General features: G+C 37.5%; 1 protein-coding gene across 4 annotated transcripts in view; it reads left to right on the forward strand.

Moving 5' to 3' along the window:
* Positions 1–12558, forward strand: part of SLIT2 (slit guidance ligand 2) — a 379008-nt gene that overhangs the window by 356220 nt on the left and 10230 nt on the right. For all 4 annotated transcript variants that reach the window (XM_003826819.6, XM_063603740.1, XM_003826821.6 and 1 more), the window contains 2 exons: positions 137–267; positions 12216–12370. In XM_003826819.6, coding sequence (XP_003826867.4) covers positions 137–267; positions 12216–12370 — 286 coding nt within the window. The remainder of the gene's footprint in view (positions 1–136; positions 268–12215; positions 12371–12558) is intronic.

The raw sequence follows: 12558 nt of genomic DNA on the forward strand, positions 1-12558 counted from the left end.
CAGCATCGTTTTCTCATAGCCATCAGGAAAACATAAACCATAGTAAAACCTGTTCACCTCACTTAGCAGTCTCTTTCTGATCAAATACGTTTGGTTGCCTACACATCCTAGTAATGCCAGGGTTACTTTCTACTAGATTGCCACAGATGAAGACAGTGGAATCCTCCTGTATAAGGGTGACAAAGACCATATCGCGGTAGAACTCTATCGGGGGCGTGTTCGTGCCAGCTATGACACCGGCTCTCACCCAGCTTCTGCCATTTACAGGTGAAGATCTCTCAGTTACGGGTAAAGGTGAAAAAAATTGTTTAATGAAGAACTGCTTCTCCTCTATTATTTTATTATGGAGAGGAGAGAGACTAAGTTGGCCCCAACAGGTTTTAGGATGAGGGTATTAGTGAGAAACCTGGCAGGAACAGAGGGCATACTCAAACTGGAGAGTGTGAGGAGGGATTTGTAAGGGGACTGCTATGCACAAAGAGGTGACTGGGATAGTATAGTAACCTGGGGCTGGAAACAAGGGATGCAGGGAGGTGTTGCTACCCATATGCCTGAAGGATCAAGAGGAGGGAGCAGTTATGGAAACTCATGCTCTGTAAAGGCTTTGTAGAGAGGCTTGCCTGCCAGAAGCCTCGACCTTTAATAGACATTTGCAGTAAGTTCTCAAGGAAACAACCAGCTTTTGAAATACACAACCTCACTCTCTTTCCTCCCAACAATCTCCCGTCTGTGTTCCCCACGGGCCACACTGCGTGCCGGGAAAGAAGGAATCTATAGACTCTAGTAATGTAGCTTGCACATGAGCTTCCCGGGGCTCAGAGCTGGGTAAAGAAAGTTGGAAGGGAGCTCCAGAGAATCAAATGAAGATATCCAGCACTGTGAGTAACTTCAGGTTGCCATTCATACCTCAGAGGTTTATTGAGCACTTACTATGTGCCAGACCTGTCCTGAGCTTTAAGGAACAAAGCCCCTGCTCATTTGGAACTTACACAGAATAAGCAAATGGATTCATACAATGTTGTCATAGGGAATCTTGACCATCCATTTTGGAAGTTTTCTAATGATTAATGATATTAATAATATACTGGAGACGTGAAATGGGTGGTATTCGTGGGGTATAATTTTTAGTCCTTATTGCATAAGACTAACTATCAGAGCCCCTCTGTTGGAACCCAACACCAGTTCCCTAACATCCTGCAGGCAATTTAGATATTTAATTTTTTCACATGTAGAAATTCACCCTTTAGAGAAGGGATCACAAACTCCTAAGTAGTCAGTTTTTCCGGATAAGTAACATAAATGATTAAACAGGTCAAGTGCAAGAAAATAATATGCTCTCACCCTTTTATTCTGTAAAAGAGCTAAATTTTTACATAAGTATTATTTTATTATAAATAGCCTTGATGTTGGCAATATAAAAGAAGTGGTTGTGACTGGAATGAACCAATAGTAAATATTTGTCAAAACAGGATTTCATCTACTCAGTTCTTCGTGGAGAAAATATGGACTTAGGTTTTTCCAGACTCTTGGCTTTTCAGGAAAAAGGCAGAAATCTGGGGGTTTTTTAATATAAATTTTCTCTCCTTTAGATATCAGTGTGCATTTTTAATACTATATATAATGAACAAAACATATCTGTAGGTCAGACACACTTGGCAACAAAAGAATAGGCATTGATTATGACATAAAGTGGAGACACTGGCCTGCATGTTATTGATATTCTCATATGTATCAATGTGCTTAAAAGTCATCACATCTTATTTGATGCTTCATAATAGTTCTGGGAAAGTACATGCCACTTGTAGCCATGAATGGAATTTGATATCCACCACTTGTGAATATTTGGAGCATGGAAACAAACACATAATTGTTGGTTTCCAAGTTGAATACAATACTTATTTTATCTCCAAATGGTGATGAATTAGTGCCAAGATTTTAGATATTACAAGGCCTTAAATTTTCTTGCCTGAATGTGTTTCAGCCCATAAAAAGATTTCAGAAATTTGTGGTTCATTTTTTTTAATTTTTTTTAAATTTATTTTATGTAATGGTGCAGCACAGAACTCTCAGAAGCCATAGTAAAGGTTTTTGGCTTGGCTTATTAAAGCTAGCATTCATATCACATATGGCAAAATATTTCTAAATACTTTGTAGAAACCCAAGTGATTATATCCAAACAAGGACCTACCATAACGAGTTTGTTTGAGTTTATGTTCATTGCCATTTCACCTAACAAAGGATGGAGTGTATCTTGTGACATTTATAAAGGGACTATTATGTTGCATATTCTTTTTTTTTTTTTTTTTTTTTTTTGGAGACAGAGTCTCACTCAGTCACCCAGGCTGGAGTGCAGTGGTGCGATCTTGGCTCACTGCAAGCTCCGCCTCCTGGGCTCATGCCATTCTCCTGCCTCGGCCTCCCAAGTAGCTGGGACTACAGGCACCCGCCACTATTCCTGGCTAATCTTTTTTGTATTTTTAGTAAAGACAGGGTTTCACCGTGTTAGCCAGGATGGTCTCGATCTCCAACCTCGTGATCCGTCCATCTCATGTTCTTTATTAGAAGCTGCAAGCCCATGTTTCTGGTGGTGGATCATCTAATAGAGATACAAAATGTGAGGCCTAGAGCAAATACAGCTTTAATTTCATTATTGCCTTTTGGCTTATGACCAAAAAAATTTTCTTGATTTTCCAATCCAGAAAAGCTATGACCTTATTTTTTAATAAAAGAGGCAACAATTACCAAGAATTCAGATGTATAGATATGTATAATACATTTTATTAACATATTAAATATAGAATATTATTTTTATGTTGAGAAAATAATGTAAGAAAAAAGGAAGAAAGAAAGGAAGCAATGAAGAAAAAAGAAGGAAGACAGGAAGGAAATGTAAGGAAGAACAAGTTCAAAGGAGATAAATATAAGCACTTACATTTTCATGTATTTGCACAAAGAAAAACTAGACACAGACAAAAAGAAATAGAAACAAGACTTCTGCATGAATACCATTTTATATCCATTTGATTTTTGAGCCATTTCAATGTCATTACCACTCAAAAATAAAATTGAAATAATAGAAAAAGCTGCTGCTCTAGAGATAGTCTGGCTTGATTCAAGTCCAGCTCTGTTATCAACTAACTGTGTGTCTTGGACAGATTGCTTCAGCTCCCTGGGCCTCATCTGGCAAATGGGGATAACAAATAATAGTGTCCTTTTTGTGAGATTACGGTAAGAATTGTACGACATGATAAATGTAAATATTTGCAACAATGCTTGGTAAACCATAAACAATGATGGCTACTGGTATCACAAATTCAGGATGTCCAAAACTGAGTTTATTTCATTTGCTTCACCCAAACCTGTGTTCCCATTGCATTCCTTCTTTCATTGAAAGGCATGACAGGTGCAATGGATCTACTGTTAATCCTCTGCTTTCCTTTACCTTCAATTTGCAGTTTTTCATAACTCTTAGCTCTGATACGGCTAATTTTTTGGCCTTTTTTCAAATGCCAGAAAATGCCAAGCAAGGCAACCTCTGTCCTGGGCCAGGCCTTTACTACACTGTAAAATCTTTGATGAAAGATAGTACTTCTCCATCCCTGTAGTAAAATCTATCAATAACAGTGTTGCAATCAGCTGTCCCATTAGTTGCTAATAAATATTTTGTCTGGGTGAAGTACATTTTCAAATTTTGATTTGTTTCCACTTAAGTTCAGTTTTATTGCCATAATTCTATGTTATATAAAATTTACTTTGGTAAAACATTGTTTTCCAAATTTTGCATTATTGAATATATTATTGGGCCTTGCACTTGGAAATAATTTTATACCTCAGGTGCATCATTTCAATTGCCTGGTTAATTCTCCACATTGAAGAAAATTGATTTTATTTTAGCAAAATGAAACCTAATAAAATGAGGGGAAAGTAATAATACACTTATTAATTCTATAGGGTATTTTTGGTTAAAATTTATTTTATATGTCAACTATTGTTTCACATAAATCAGTATGAAGACAATTATTTTATGAAATTATCTCTATACTGGTAATTTGCTGCCCTTCAAAAAGACTTTCTTTTAATCTAGATAAGGGGAAACATTTTTTACAAAAGTTAATGAAAAATATGTGCTTCTTTCTTGAAATTCAAATTAATGTCATTTTCCAAACCAGACAGCCTCTTTGAAAACACAGCCAACTATGTTAAAAGTTAAAAGACAGTAGTTAACATAGCTTGAAGTGTGTTTAAGAAAACTCAAGATGTAGTATTTATTATTTTAGCATAGAAATAAAGTAGTATGCATATTTTCTCATCTTATCTGTTACATCTGGATAGAAGATCATGGCTTCTTGTAGACATGCCTGCTGTTAACAGCACCAAGCATACAGGCAGTAGTGTAGAATGGTTGTTTCCAAAAGTCTGCATTGGAATCACCTGAAAAACATGTTAAAATACAGGTGTTGGGCACCACCCCTAGTTTCTGATTCTGTAGCTCTTAGCTAGACCCGAAAATTTGCATTTTTAACAAGTTTCCAGGAGATCTTGTACTCCAGGGACTACATTTTGAGAACCCCTTGTGTAAAAGGAATATGTACTTTGAGAGCTGATTGTCTGCATCTCTTCTCATATCCAAGTTCTAAAACATCATGCTTGATGCTCACATTGAAATCAGCCATATTGGGAATATTCCCACCACAAAAGTCAGCAAAGCCTACAAATCCAGGTTTTTGTTCTTGTTTTTTTTTTTTAACAGTACCAGTTGTTAAACATTTGCCAGCAACCTACTGCCTAAAGGACTGTAACCAGCAACATAGATGAAATGAGCTTCCTAACAAGGGAATGGATTTGGAATATGGCGCACAGGCCTAATCTTTACAGCACTTAGAGAATAGCATAAAGAGGGACTTAGTAATTGTATTAGCCCGTTTTCACACTGCTGATAAAGGCATACCTGAGACTGGGTAATTTATAAAGAAAAAGAGGTTTAATTGACTCACAGTTCCACATGGCTAGGGAGGCCTCACAATCATAGCAGAAGGTGAAAGGAATGTCTTACATGGTGGCAGACGAGAGAATTGAGAACTAAGCGAAAGGGGAAAACTCCAATAAAACCATCACATCTCGTGAGACTCATTCGCTACCATGATAACAGTATGGGGAAAACCGCCCCCATAATTCAATTATCTCCCACTGGGTCCCTCCCATAACACGAGGAATTATGGGAACTACAATTCAAGATGAGCCAAACCATATCAGTAATAGTGCCATGAATGAATGGAAAAATGAATGGCAGCCTAAATTTAAGCAGTAGGTCCTCAGACAGGGCTGGAGTATTAAATTTTTATTCTCAAGTAGGCTAATAATCTGCTGTCTTTCAAAGTGAGTTTCTTCTCATCTAGAAAAACATAAACTTTTAACAAAAGTTATTATTGAAAAATATATGCTTCTTTTTTTAGATTCAAATTAATGTCATTTTCCAAACCAGGCAGTTTCTTTGGAAACACAGCTAGCTACTGTTTAAAAATAAGAGAATCAGATGAACCACCTTACTAGTGTACAGGTTTTCATATTTAGGCAACCTGCTCAAATTCAAGGGACTTTCTGTCACCTACCGTTACATTTGGTTGGCTACATACACTCTGGGTTGTGCAATTTACAGGCTTACATTTCAACAAAAATACAAAAGAAACAACAAAGATTATCTTTGTATCTGAGAAGTTCAGTCTCATTGGGGAGACAGAGAGTAGACAGAATCTATATGGTATTCTTGTTTTCAAGATGTTTATTCAGCCATTCTTGATATGCCATATGGAAAGTTCCCCCTGTTTACTAGCTTATAACCTTGGGCAAATTGCTTCATTTCTTTGTGCTTTATTTTCCTTATCTCAATAAATGCAATTAGATCTGCTTTTCATGTTTGGTTATGAGAATTGAATGAATGTAAAGCACCTAACATCGTGCTTGGCACAGAGTCGGCTCACGATAGTGAGTAATGCTGATGATTCATGGATACTCTTCCTGCTCAAATATCTGGATACTGAAGAATAAATACCCAAGTGGGAATTTTATAGCCTGACATCTCACCGTACAGTATGTTCAAGTTTAGAGAAGCCTTTCTAGTTTAGTGAATTTTATTCATGTTAATCTGTTTTAAAAGTACTGATTAAAATATTACTTGAACAACTATTTTCTAAAGCTTTCTTTTGAAAAATTCTTACAGGTATATTTAGGTATCTTTTCTTTTTGGAGACAGAGTCTTGCTCTGTCACCCAGGCTGGAGTGCAGTGGTGCGATCTCGGCTCACTGCAAGCTCCGCCACCCGGGTTCATGCCATCCTCCTGCCTCAGCCTCCTGAGTAGCTGGGACTACAGGTGCCCACCACTACGCCTAGCGTTTTTTGTATTTTTAATAGAGACGGGGTTTCACCATGTTAGCCAGGATGGTCTCCATTTCCTGACCTTGTGATCCGTCCACCTCAGCCTCCCAAAGTGCTGGGATTACAGGCGTGAGCCACTGCGCCCAGCCTACATAGATATCTTTAATCTCATTTGGCTTCCCATTCCTTTTGACTAAAGAGATAGGCAAGAATACTTTTAGTATCACTCCCACTTCACAGGTGAAGTATCATCAGCCCAGAAACACCAAAATGAGTGACCAGTTGAGTTTGGGTTCCAGTTCCTATTCCAAAGTGTGGAATATGTCACCAGATACTTTAATTTTTTTTTTTTTTTTTTTTTTTAGATGGAGTCTTGCTCTGTCGCCCAGGCTAGAGGGCAGTGGCACAATCTCGCCTCACTGCAACCTCCACCTCCTGGGTTCAAGCGATTCTCCTGCCTCAGCCTCCAGAGTAGCTGGGATTACAGGCATGCGCTACCATGCCCAGCTAATTTTTGTTTTTTTACTAGAGACGGGGTTTCACCATCTTGGCCAGGCTAGACTCGAACTCCTGACCTCGAGATCCACCCACCTTGGCCTCCCAAAGTGCTGGAATTACAGGCGTGAGCCACCACACCCAGCCCAGATACTTTAAAATGTTAAGGCAAGAAGTTGAAGCTCACATAAGGAAAAACAGTCCTTTATTAAACTACAGAAATACATTATGTTTATCATTGTTAGTGTGTTGTGTGTAAGCAAAGTAGAGAAAGAAAATCAGAGACATTTTAAAGCCCCTCTTTTAAGCCCCAAGTTTCTGAATTATTTTTCTGTAGCAGACCACAAACAGTTGGGGAACTGCTTTGTTTTCATGTATCCACTTCCAGTATATAAACTCAAGAAAACAAATCTCAGGAAATAGGTGAGTGTAGTAAAACTAAACCTCATAGTAACAGTAATAAATGCAATTCAAATTCCCAGTGGAAAGGCTCAAAGTTAAGTGGTTCGCTTGTAGTTTTTGTGAATCATAAAATATATTGTTCCCTAGGGAGTGGTGAAAGAGAGTTTATCAATACTTATCAGAACCCAAAAGGATGCCATGCATTACATGTGGGTATGTAGGAGACAGCTGCTATAGACTAAAAAGTGGATTATGGCTTTCTAGCTCAGGCAGTCTTACTATGTAGCAACTGATGTGTCGATCACTGCTTTTATTTTATTTTTTATATTTTATTTTATTTTATTTTATTTTTTGAGACAGAGTTTCACTTTGTTGCCCAGGCTGGACTGCAGTGGCACGGTCTTAGCTCACTGCAACCTCCGCCTCCCGGGTTCAAGCAATCCTCGTGCCTCAGCCTCCCGCATAGCTGGGATTACAGGCACCCGCCACCACACCCAGATGATTTTGTTTGTATTTTAGTAGAGACAGGGTTTAACCATATTGCCCAGGCTGGACTGCAGTAGCACGGGCTCGGCTCACTGCAACCTCTGCCTCCCAGGTTCAAGCAATCCTCGTGCCTCAGCCTCCCACATAGCTGGGATTCCAGGCACCCGCCACCACGCCCAGATGATTTTGTTTGTATTTTAGTAGAGACAAGGTTTAACCATATTGCCCAGGCTGGACTGCAGTAGCACGGTCTCGGCTCACTGCAACCTCTGCCTCCCAGGTTCAAGCAATCCTCGTGCCTCAGCCTCCCGCATAGCTAGGATTACAGGCACCCGCCACCACGCCCAGATGATTTTGTTTGTATTTTAGTAGAGACAGGGTTTCACCATATTGCCCAGGCTGGTCTCAAACTCCTGAGCTCAAGCAATCCACCCATCTTGGCCTCCCAAAGTGCTAGGATTACAGGCGTGAACCACCGCGCCTGGCCCACTGCTTTAATTTTAAACGAATGTGTAGACAAAGGATTCCTGGACATCCTCCAGTTTATCTCATGCTAGAAAAGACAGCATGAAACACCAAGTTAGAATGTAATTAACTCTGAAAAATTCTCTTTAGGTCCCATGTGTAAAATACTATCTTAAAAACCAAGTTGGCCAGTTGTGGTGGTTTACATCTGTAATCTCAGCACTTTGGGAGGCCAAGCCAGGAAGATCACTTGAGACCAGCCTGGGAAACATGGCAATACCCTATCTCTCCAGAAAAATTTAAGAAGTAGCTGGGCATGGTGGCATGCAGCTGTGGTCCTAGCTACTTAGGAAGCTGAGGCAGCAGGATCACTTGAGTCCAGGAGGCTGAGGCTGCAGTGAGCCATAATTATGTCACCGTACTCCAGCCTGGCTGACAGAGCGAGACTCTGTCTCAAAAAAAAAAAAAAGGAATCTAAAATCATGAACTTTACTGTACTTACCTGTTAAGAGGTCAAGATGAGGCTTCATTTAATTCCAGGGAGATATAAATGGAATTAATCTCAATGATAAGTCTTGTGGAAGTTCTGGTGTGATCAGATTAGACATTTAAAGCTTTTAGGGAGAGAAAAGTATAGTCAGTCTATCTCACTCATAATCTCACTCATAATTGGGAAAATAAAATCCAAACTCAGTTTTTAAATCCATATAATTTATATGCATTCTTCAAACTCTTATTGTAAGATCATTACTTTTATTAACAATTCAGTGTTTTTTAGTAAATGAATCAAGTTTTGCTATCATACAAGGTAATTTACTATAGAACTTTATTCCCAGGCTATTTGGGACAGAAATCATGTATTAAAAGCTTGTTAGTGGTGAAAACACATGCCATTTGTCTAGGAATAGGTATTCCTCAGGTTTTTGATTGTAAAAGTAGTGCATAATAATTAAGAGCACATATACTTGAGCTGGACAACCTGGCTTCAGAACTGTTTAGCCACTAACTAGATGTGTCACCTTGGATGTCCTCAGTGCTCACCTCTTGTTGTAAAGCTTACATGAGGTAATACTTGTAAAGTTCTTAGTACCTGGCCCTTAGTATGTGATATATAATCCTTTGCTCTTCCTATTTGCACTTCTCTTAAAAGGAAGAAAAATCACCTAAGGTCACACTAACCAAAGATGACATGTCTAATGAGAGCTAGGACAAGCTGAGCAAGATTTATCTCTCAGCATTATCCTTGACGATACTGCCACTGAAACTTCCAACTATGTTTTATGAAATGAATTTTCAGAGGTCTTGTCTTAAACATGCTTGAAGTGTAGTGTAATGATTATCTATAGATATCATCTAGGAGTATTGCTAAAAACAATTAATATATGTTATTCCTAATACATCTCCCTTGTATTTACTTACCACATATTTTCAGAAATAAATAATACATGGATGATACTTTAAATTAGCTTACAATTAGCAAGAGTTTAAGACATGTACTCCAAAAAAGAGTAAAAAGGAACAGAGGAGGGAATAAAGGAGCAATAAGCAAAGTGAGTTGATGATGAAACTACCTACCTCCAAGTTCCCATCTGACACACTGCATTAGGGTGTTTAAAACTGTAAAGTGTGTTAACTTAAACCATACAATTGTACTGCATCAAACACCATCATTGATGATGATATGACTGAATTGACTAAGACCAATATGTGACCAAGAATCCATTCCTTGGTAATATATGGGTCTTTTCTTTGCAATTTTAAAGAGAAATGGGGGGCCTCATTATTAATATTTATTAAGGTTGATGTTGATAGGACATCCATATAAAACTACTTGGAAAGTTGTGTATAACCTCAAAGTAAAAAGGAATTCACTTCTACTCTCTTTATGTCTGTCTTTATTTTAATGTTTTACTTTAAAACTTTTAGTAACTTGAAAAAGATATGCCCCCAAAGAAGTTGTTATATTTCTGCCAGCCTTTAACATTATCTTACAATCAATATTTAAAATAAAGCTAAATTCTTTACTAAAGAAGATTCAGAAATGGTATTGAATTATTTGTATCATGATGATCATGGTTGGGTGGGGGGCCGATATGATAGTGATGGTGATACTAATATCTAACATTAATTTTTGCTATGCTGGGTATCTTTCAGTCATTTTACATAGTCCTCAAATTAACCATGGAAGGCAGAAATACTTATTAGCATTTACTGAAGAGAAAACTGAAATATATTAGTAATAAAGTAACTTATCTAAAACAAACACTTAATAAATGCAGGACCACGATTCGAATCCAGGATTATCTGACTACAGAGTCTATATGCTTAACCACTAGCCAATGTTACTACTTGGCATACCATCTTAGAAGAGAGTCATATTTAAAACCACTAATGGTGTGCAACTTTACTTATAAAATAATTTTCTGGTCTACTTTTTCCTCTGCCAATTGTATTGATGTTAAGTGTTAGGATAATTAAATGTGTAAAAGGCAAAAATATTGATTGACATATCTAACATTTAATTTTATAAAGTTGTTACCTGAGACAGGCTATCAAAGATTCCTGTACACGTGGACTCTTCTAACCACCTAAACAGAAGAATGTCAAATGTTTTCACAATTCTGCAGAATGATTTCTCTTGTTCTCAAATCAAAAAAAAACATTTTATTACCTGTCAGCATACAACGGAAGATGATTAGACTCCAGTGGTGAGAACCATGCAGAAATATGTTAATGCATTTTTCTATCATTCCCTAGACTTTGCCATTTTACAAATTTAAATATCAGTGCCTAGAAATTTAAGCAGTCATCTTGTATACAGAGTATTAAGTATTCACATTTAGGAATAATCTATCACATGCTCCCATGTTTCCATGTTGGAGCCTTTTTCAGTCTTCCCAGTATCCCAGCATGTTAGATCTTTAATAGTCACCATTAACATTTTGATCCCAAGTTCCATTATGCCATGTTTTTCCTGTATAGCGAAAGGTAAGTACGTTCTTAACACTGCACCGTGTATTGGTCCTATTTCTTCTTTGGTCCTGTTTCATTGGTCTGGTTTGCTTTTTTGACTGCTGTAACACCAGAGTTAGATATGCAACTACACTTTAAAACCATGTAAAACATATTTACTAATTGCACTCAACTTCATCTTAGTTTTTAATCCTCATTTTCCATTTACCTTTCTTCATCTTTTTGTCTTTATTCACTTCATCAATTTCTATAAGCCCTTCCAAGGTTTTTAGAAGGTGACAGTAATAATTGTTAGACCTGGCCCTTGAAAATTATAGAAAAGAATCCAGACAGCCACTGTCATTGCAATATTTCCTAGATATCACTATGTTAAGCATTTTATTTAATCTGTTATTCCCATGTCTCCACTGAGCATAGATAACTTCTTCACAGCAATATCAGTTGATGAAAATGCACAGAAAGTAAGAGGATATTATTAACAAATTTCAAAAAGTACTGAGATCCCACCAAGTTGGTTCTCCTTGCATTTGTGTGTGTGTTTGATTCTGGTAAGTCCTAATCTACAGTTTTTTTTAAGAGCAGAAGCCAGCAGTTGCCTAAGGTCAATGTGTTAGGGTGTTTTTGGCACAGGCCTAGTTTCCTTGTCTTTTCGTACAATTTGAAGTAATAGTATCTTGGTAAATGGAACTTTTATGGAAGTTAAAAGCAAATGTATAAATTATCCTTTGAAATTGTTACATATTGAGAGAATGTGGCTGGATGATGATGAAATGTAGTTATTTCTACTTCTCGTCATAAAAGAACAAACTTATTTTGTATTCAGTTCCTGAGAAACTGAAATCAATCACATCTCCTTGAAAATGCCTATTTTTGAAAAAAATTCAACTACTGATCTTTATCTTCGTTAGTGTTAGATTGCCATCTCTTTTCCCAAGGAGCACTTATCAAAGTTTGTATTTTAACTACCTTGCTTTAATGAAAAGAAAATGGAAGAATCAGCCATTTTTTTTTTCCGTTGTAGTGTGGAGACAATCAATGATGGAAACTTCCACATTGTGGAACTACTCGCCTTGGATCAGAGTCTCTCTTTGTCCGTGGATGGTGGGAACCCCAAAATCATCACTAACTTGTCAAAGCAGTCCACTCTGAATTTTGACTCTCCACTCTATGTAGGAGGTAAGCTGTCTTCCACATTCAGTTGGTCCTGAAACCCTGTGATTCTCATTATGGATGAATTCTGAAGTTTGTTAATGCCTAATATATCAGGATTTGTCATTGACCAATAGTGATCAATCATTGAAAGATGGATGGCAAAGACAGAACAGAAAGATCTCTAGGTGGGTGTTAAGGGATCATTTTATTAT

This window comes from Pan paniscus, chromosome 3, assembly GCF_029289425.2.
Source record: "Pan paniscus chromosome 3, NHGRI_mPanPan1-v2.0_pri, whole genome shotgun sequence".
In the NCBI taxonomy this organism is placed as follows: Eukaryota; Metazoa; Chordata; class Mammalia; order Primates; family Hominidae; genus Pan; species Pan paniscus.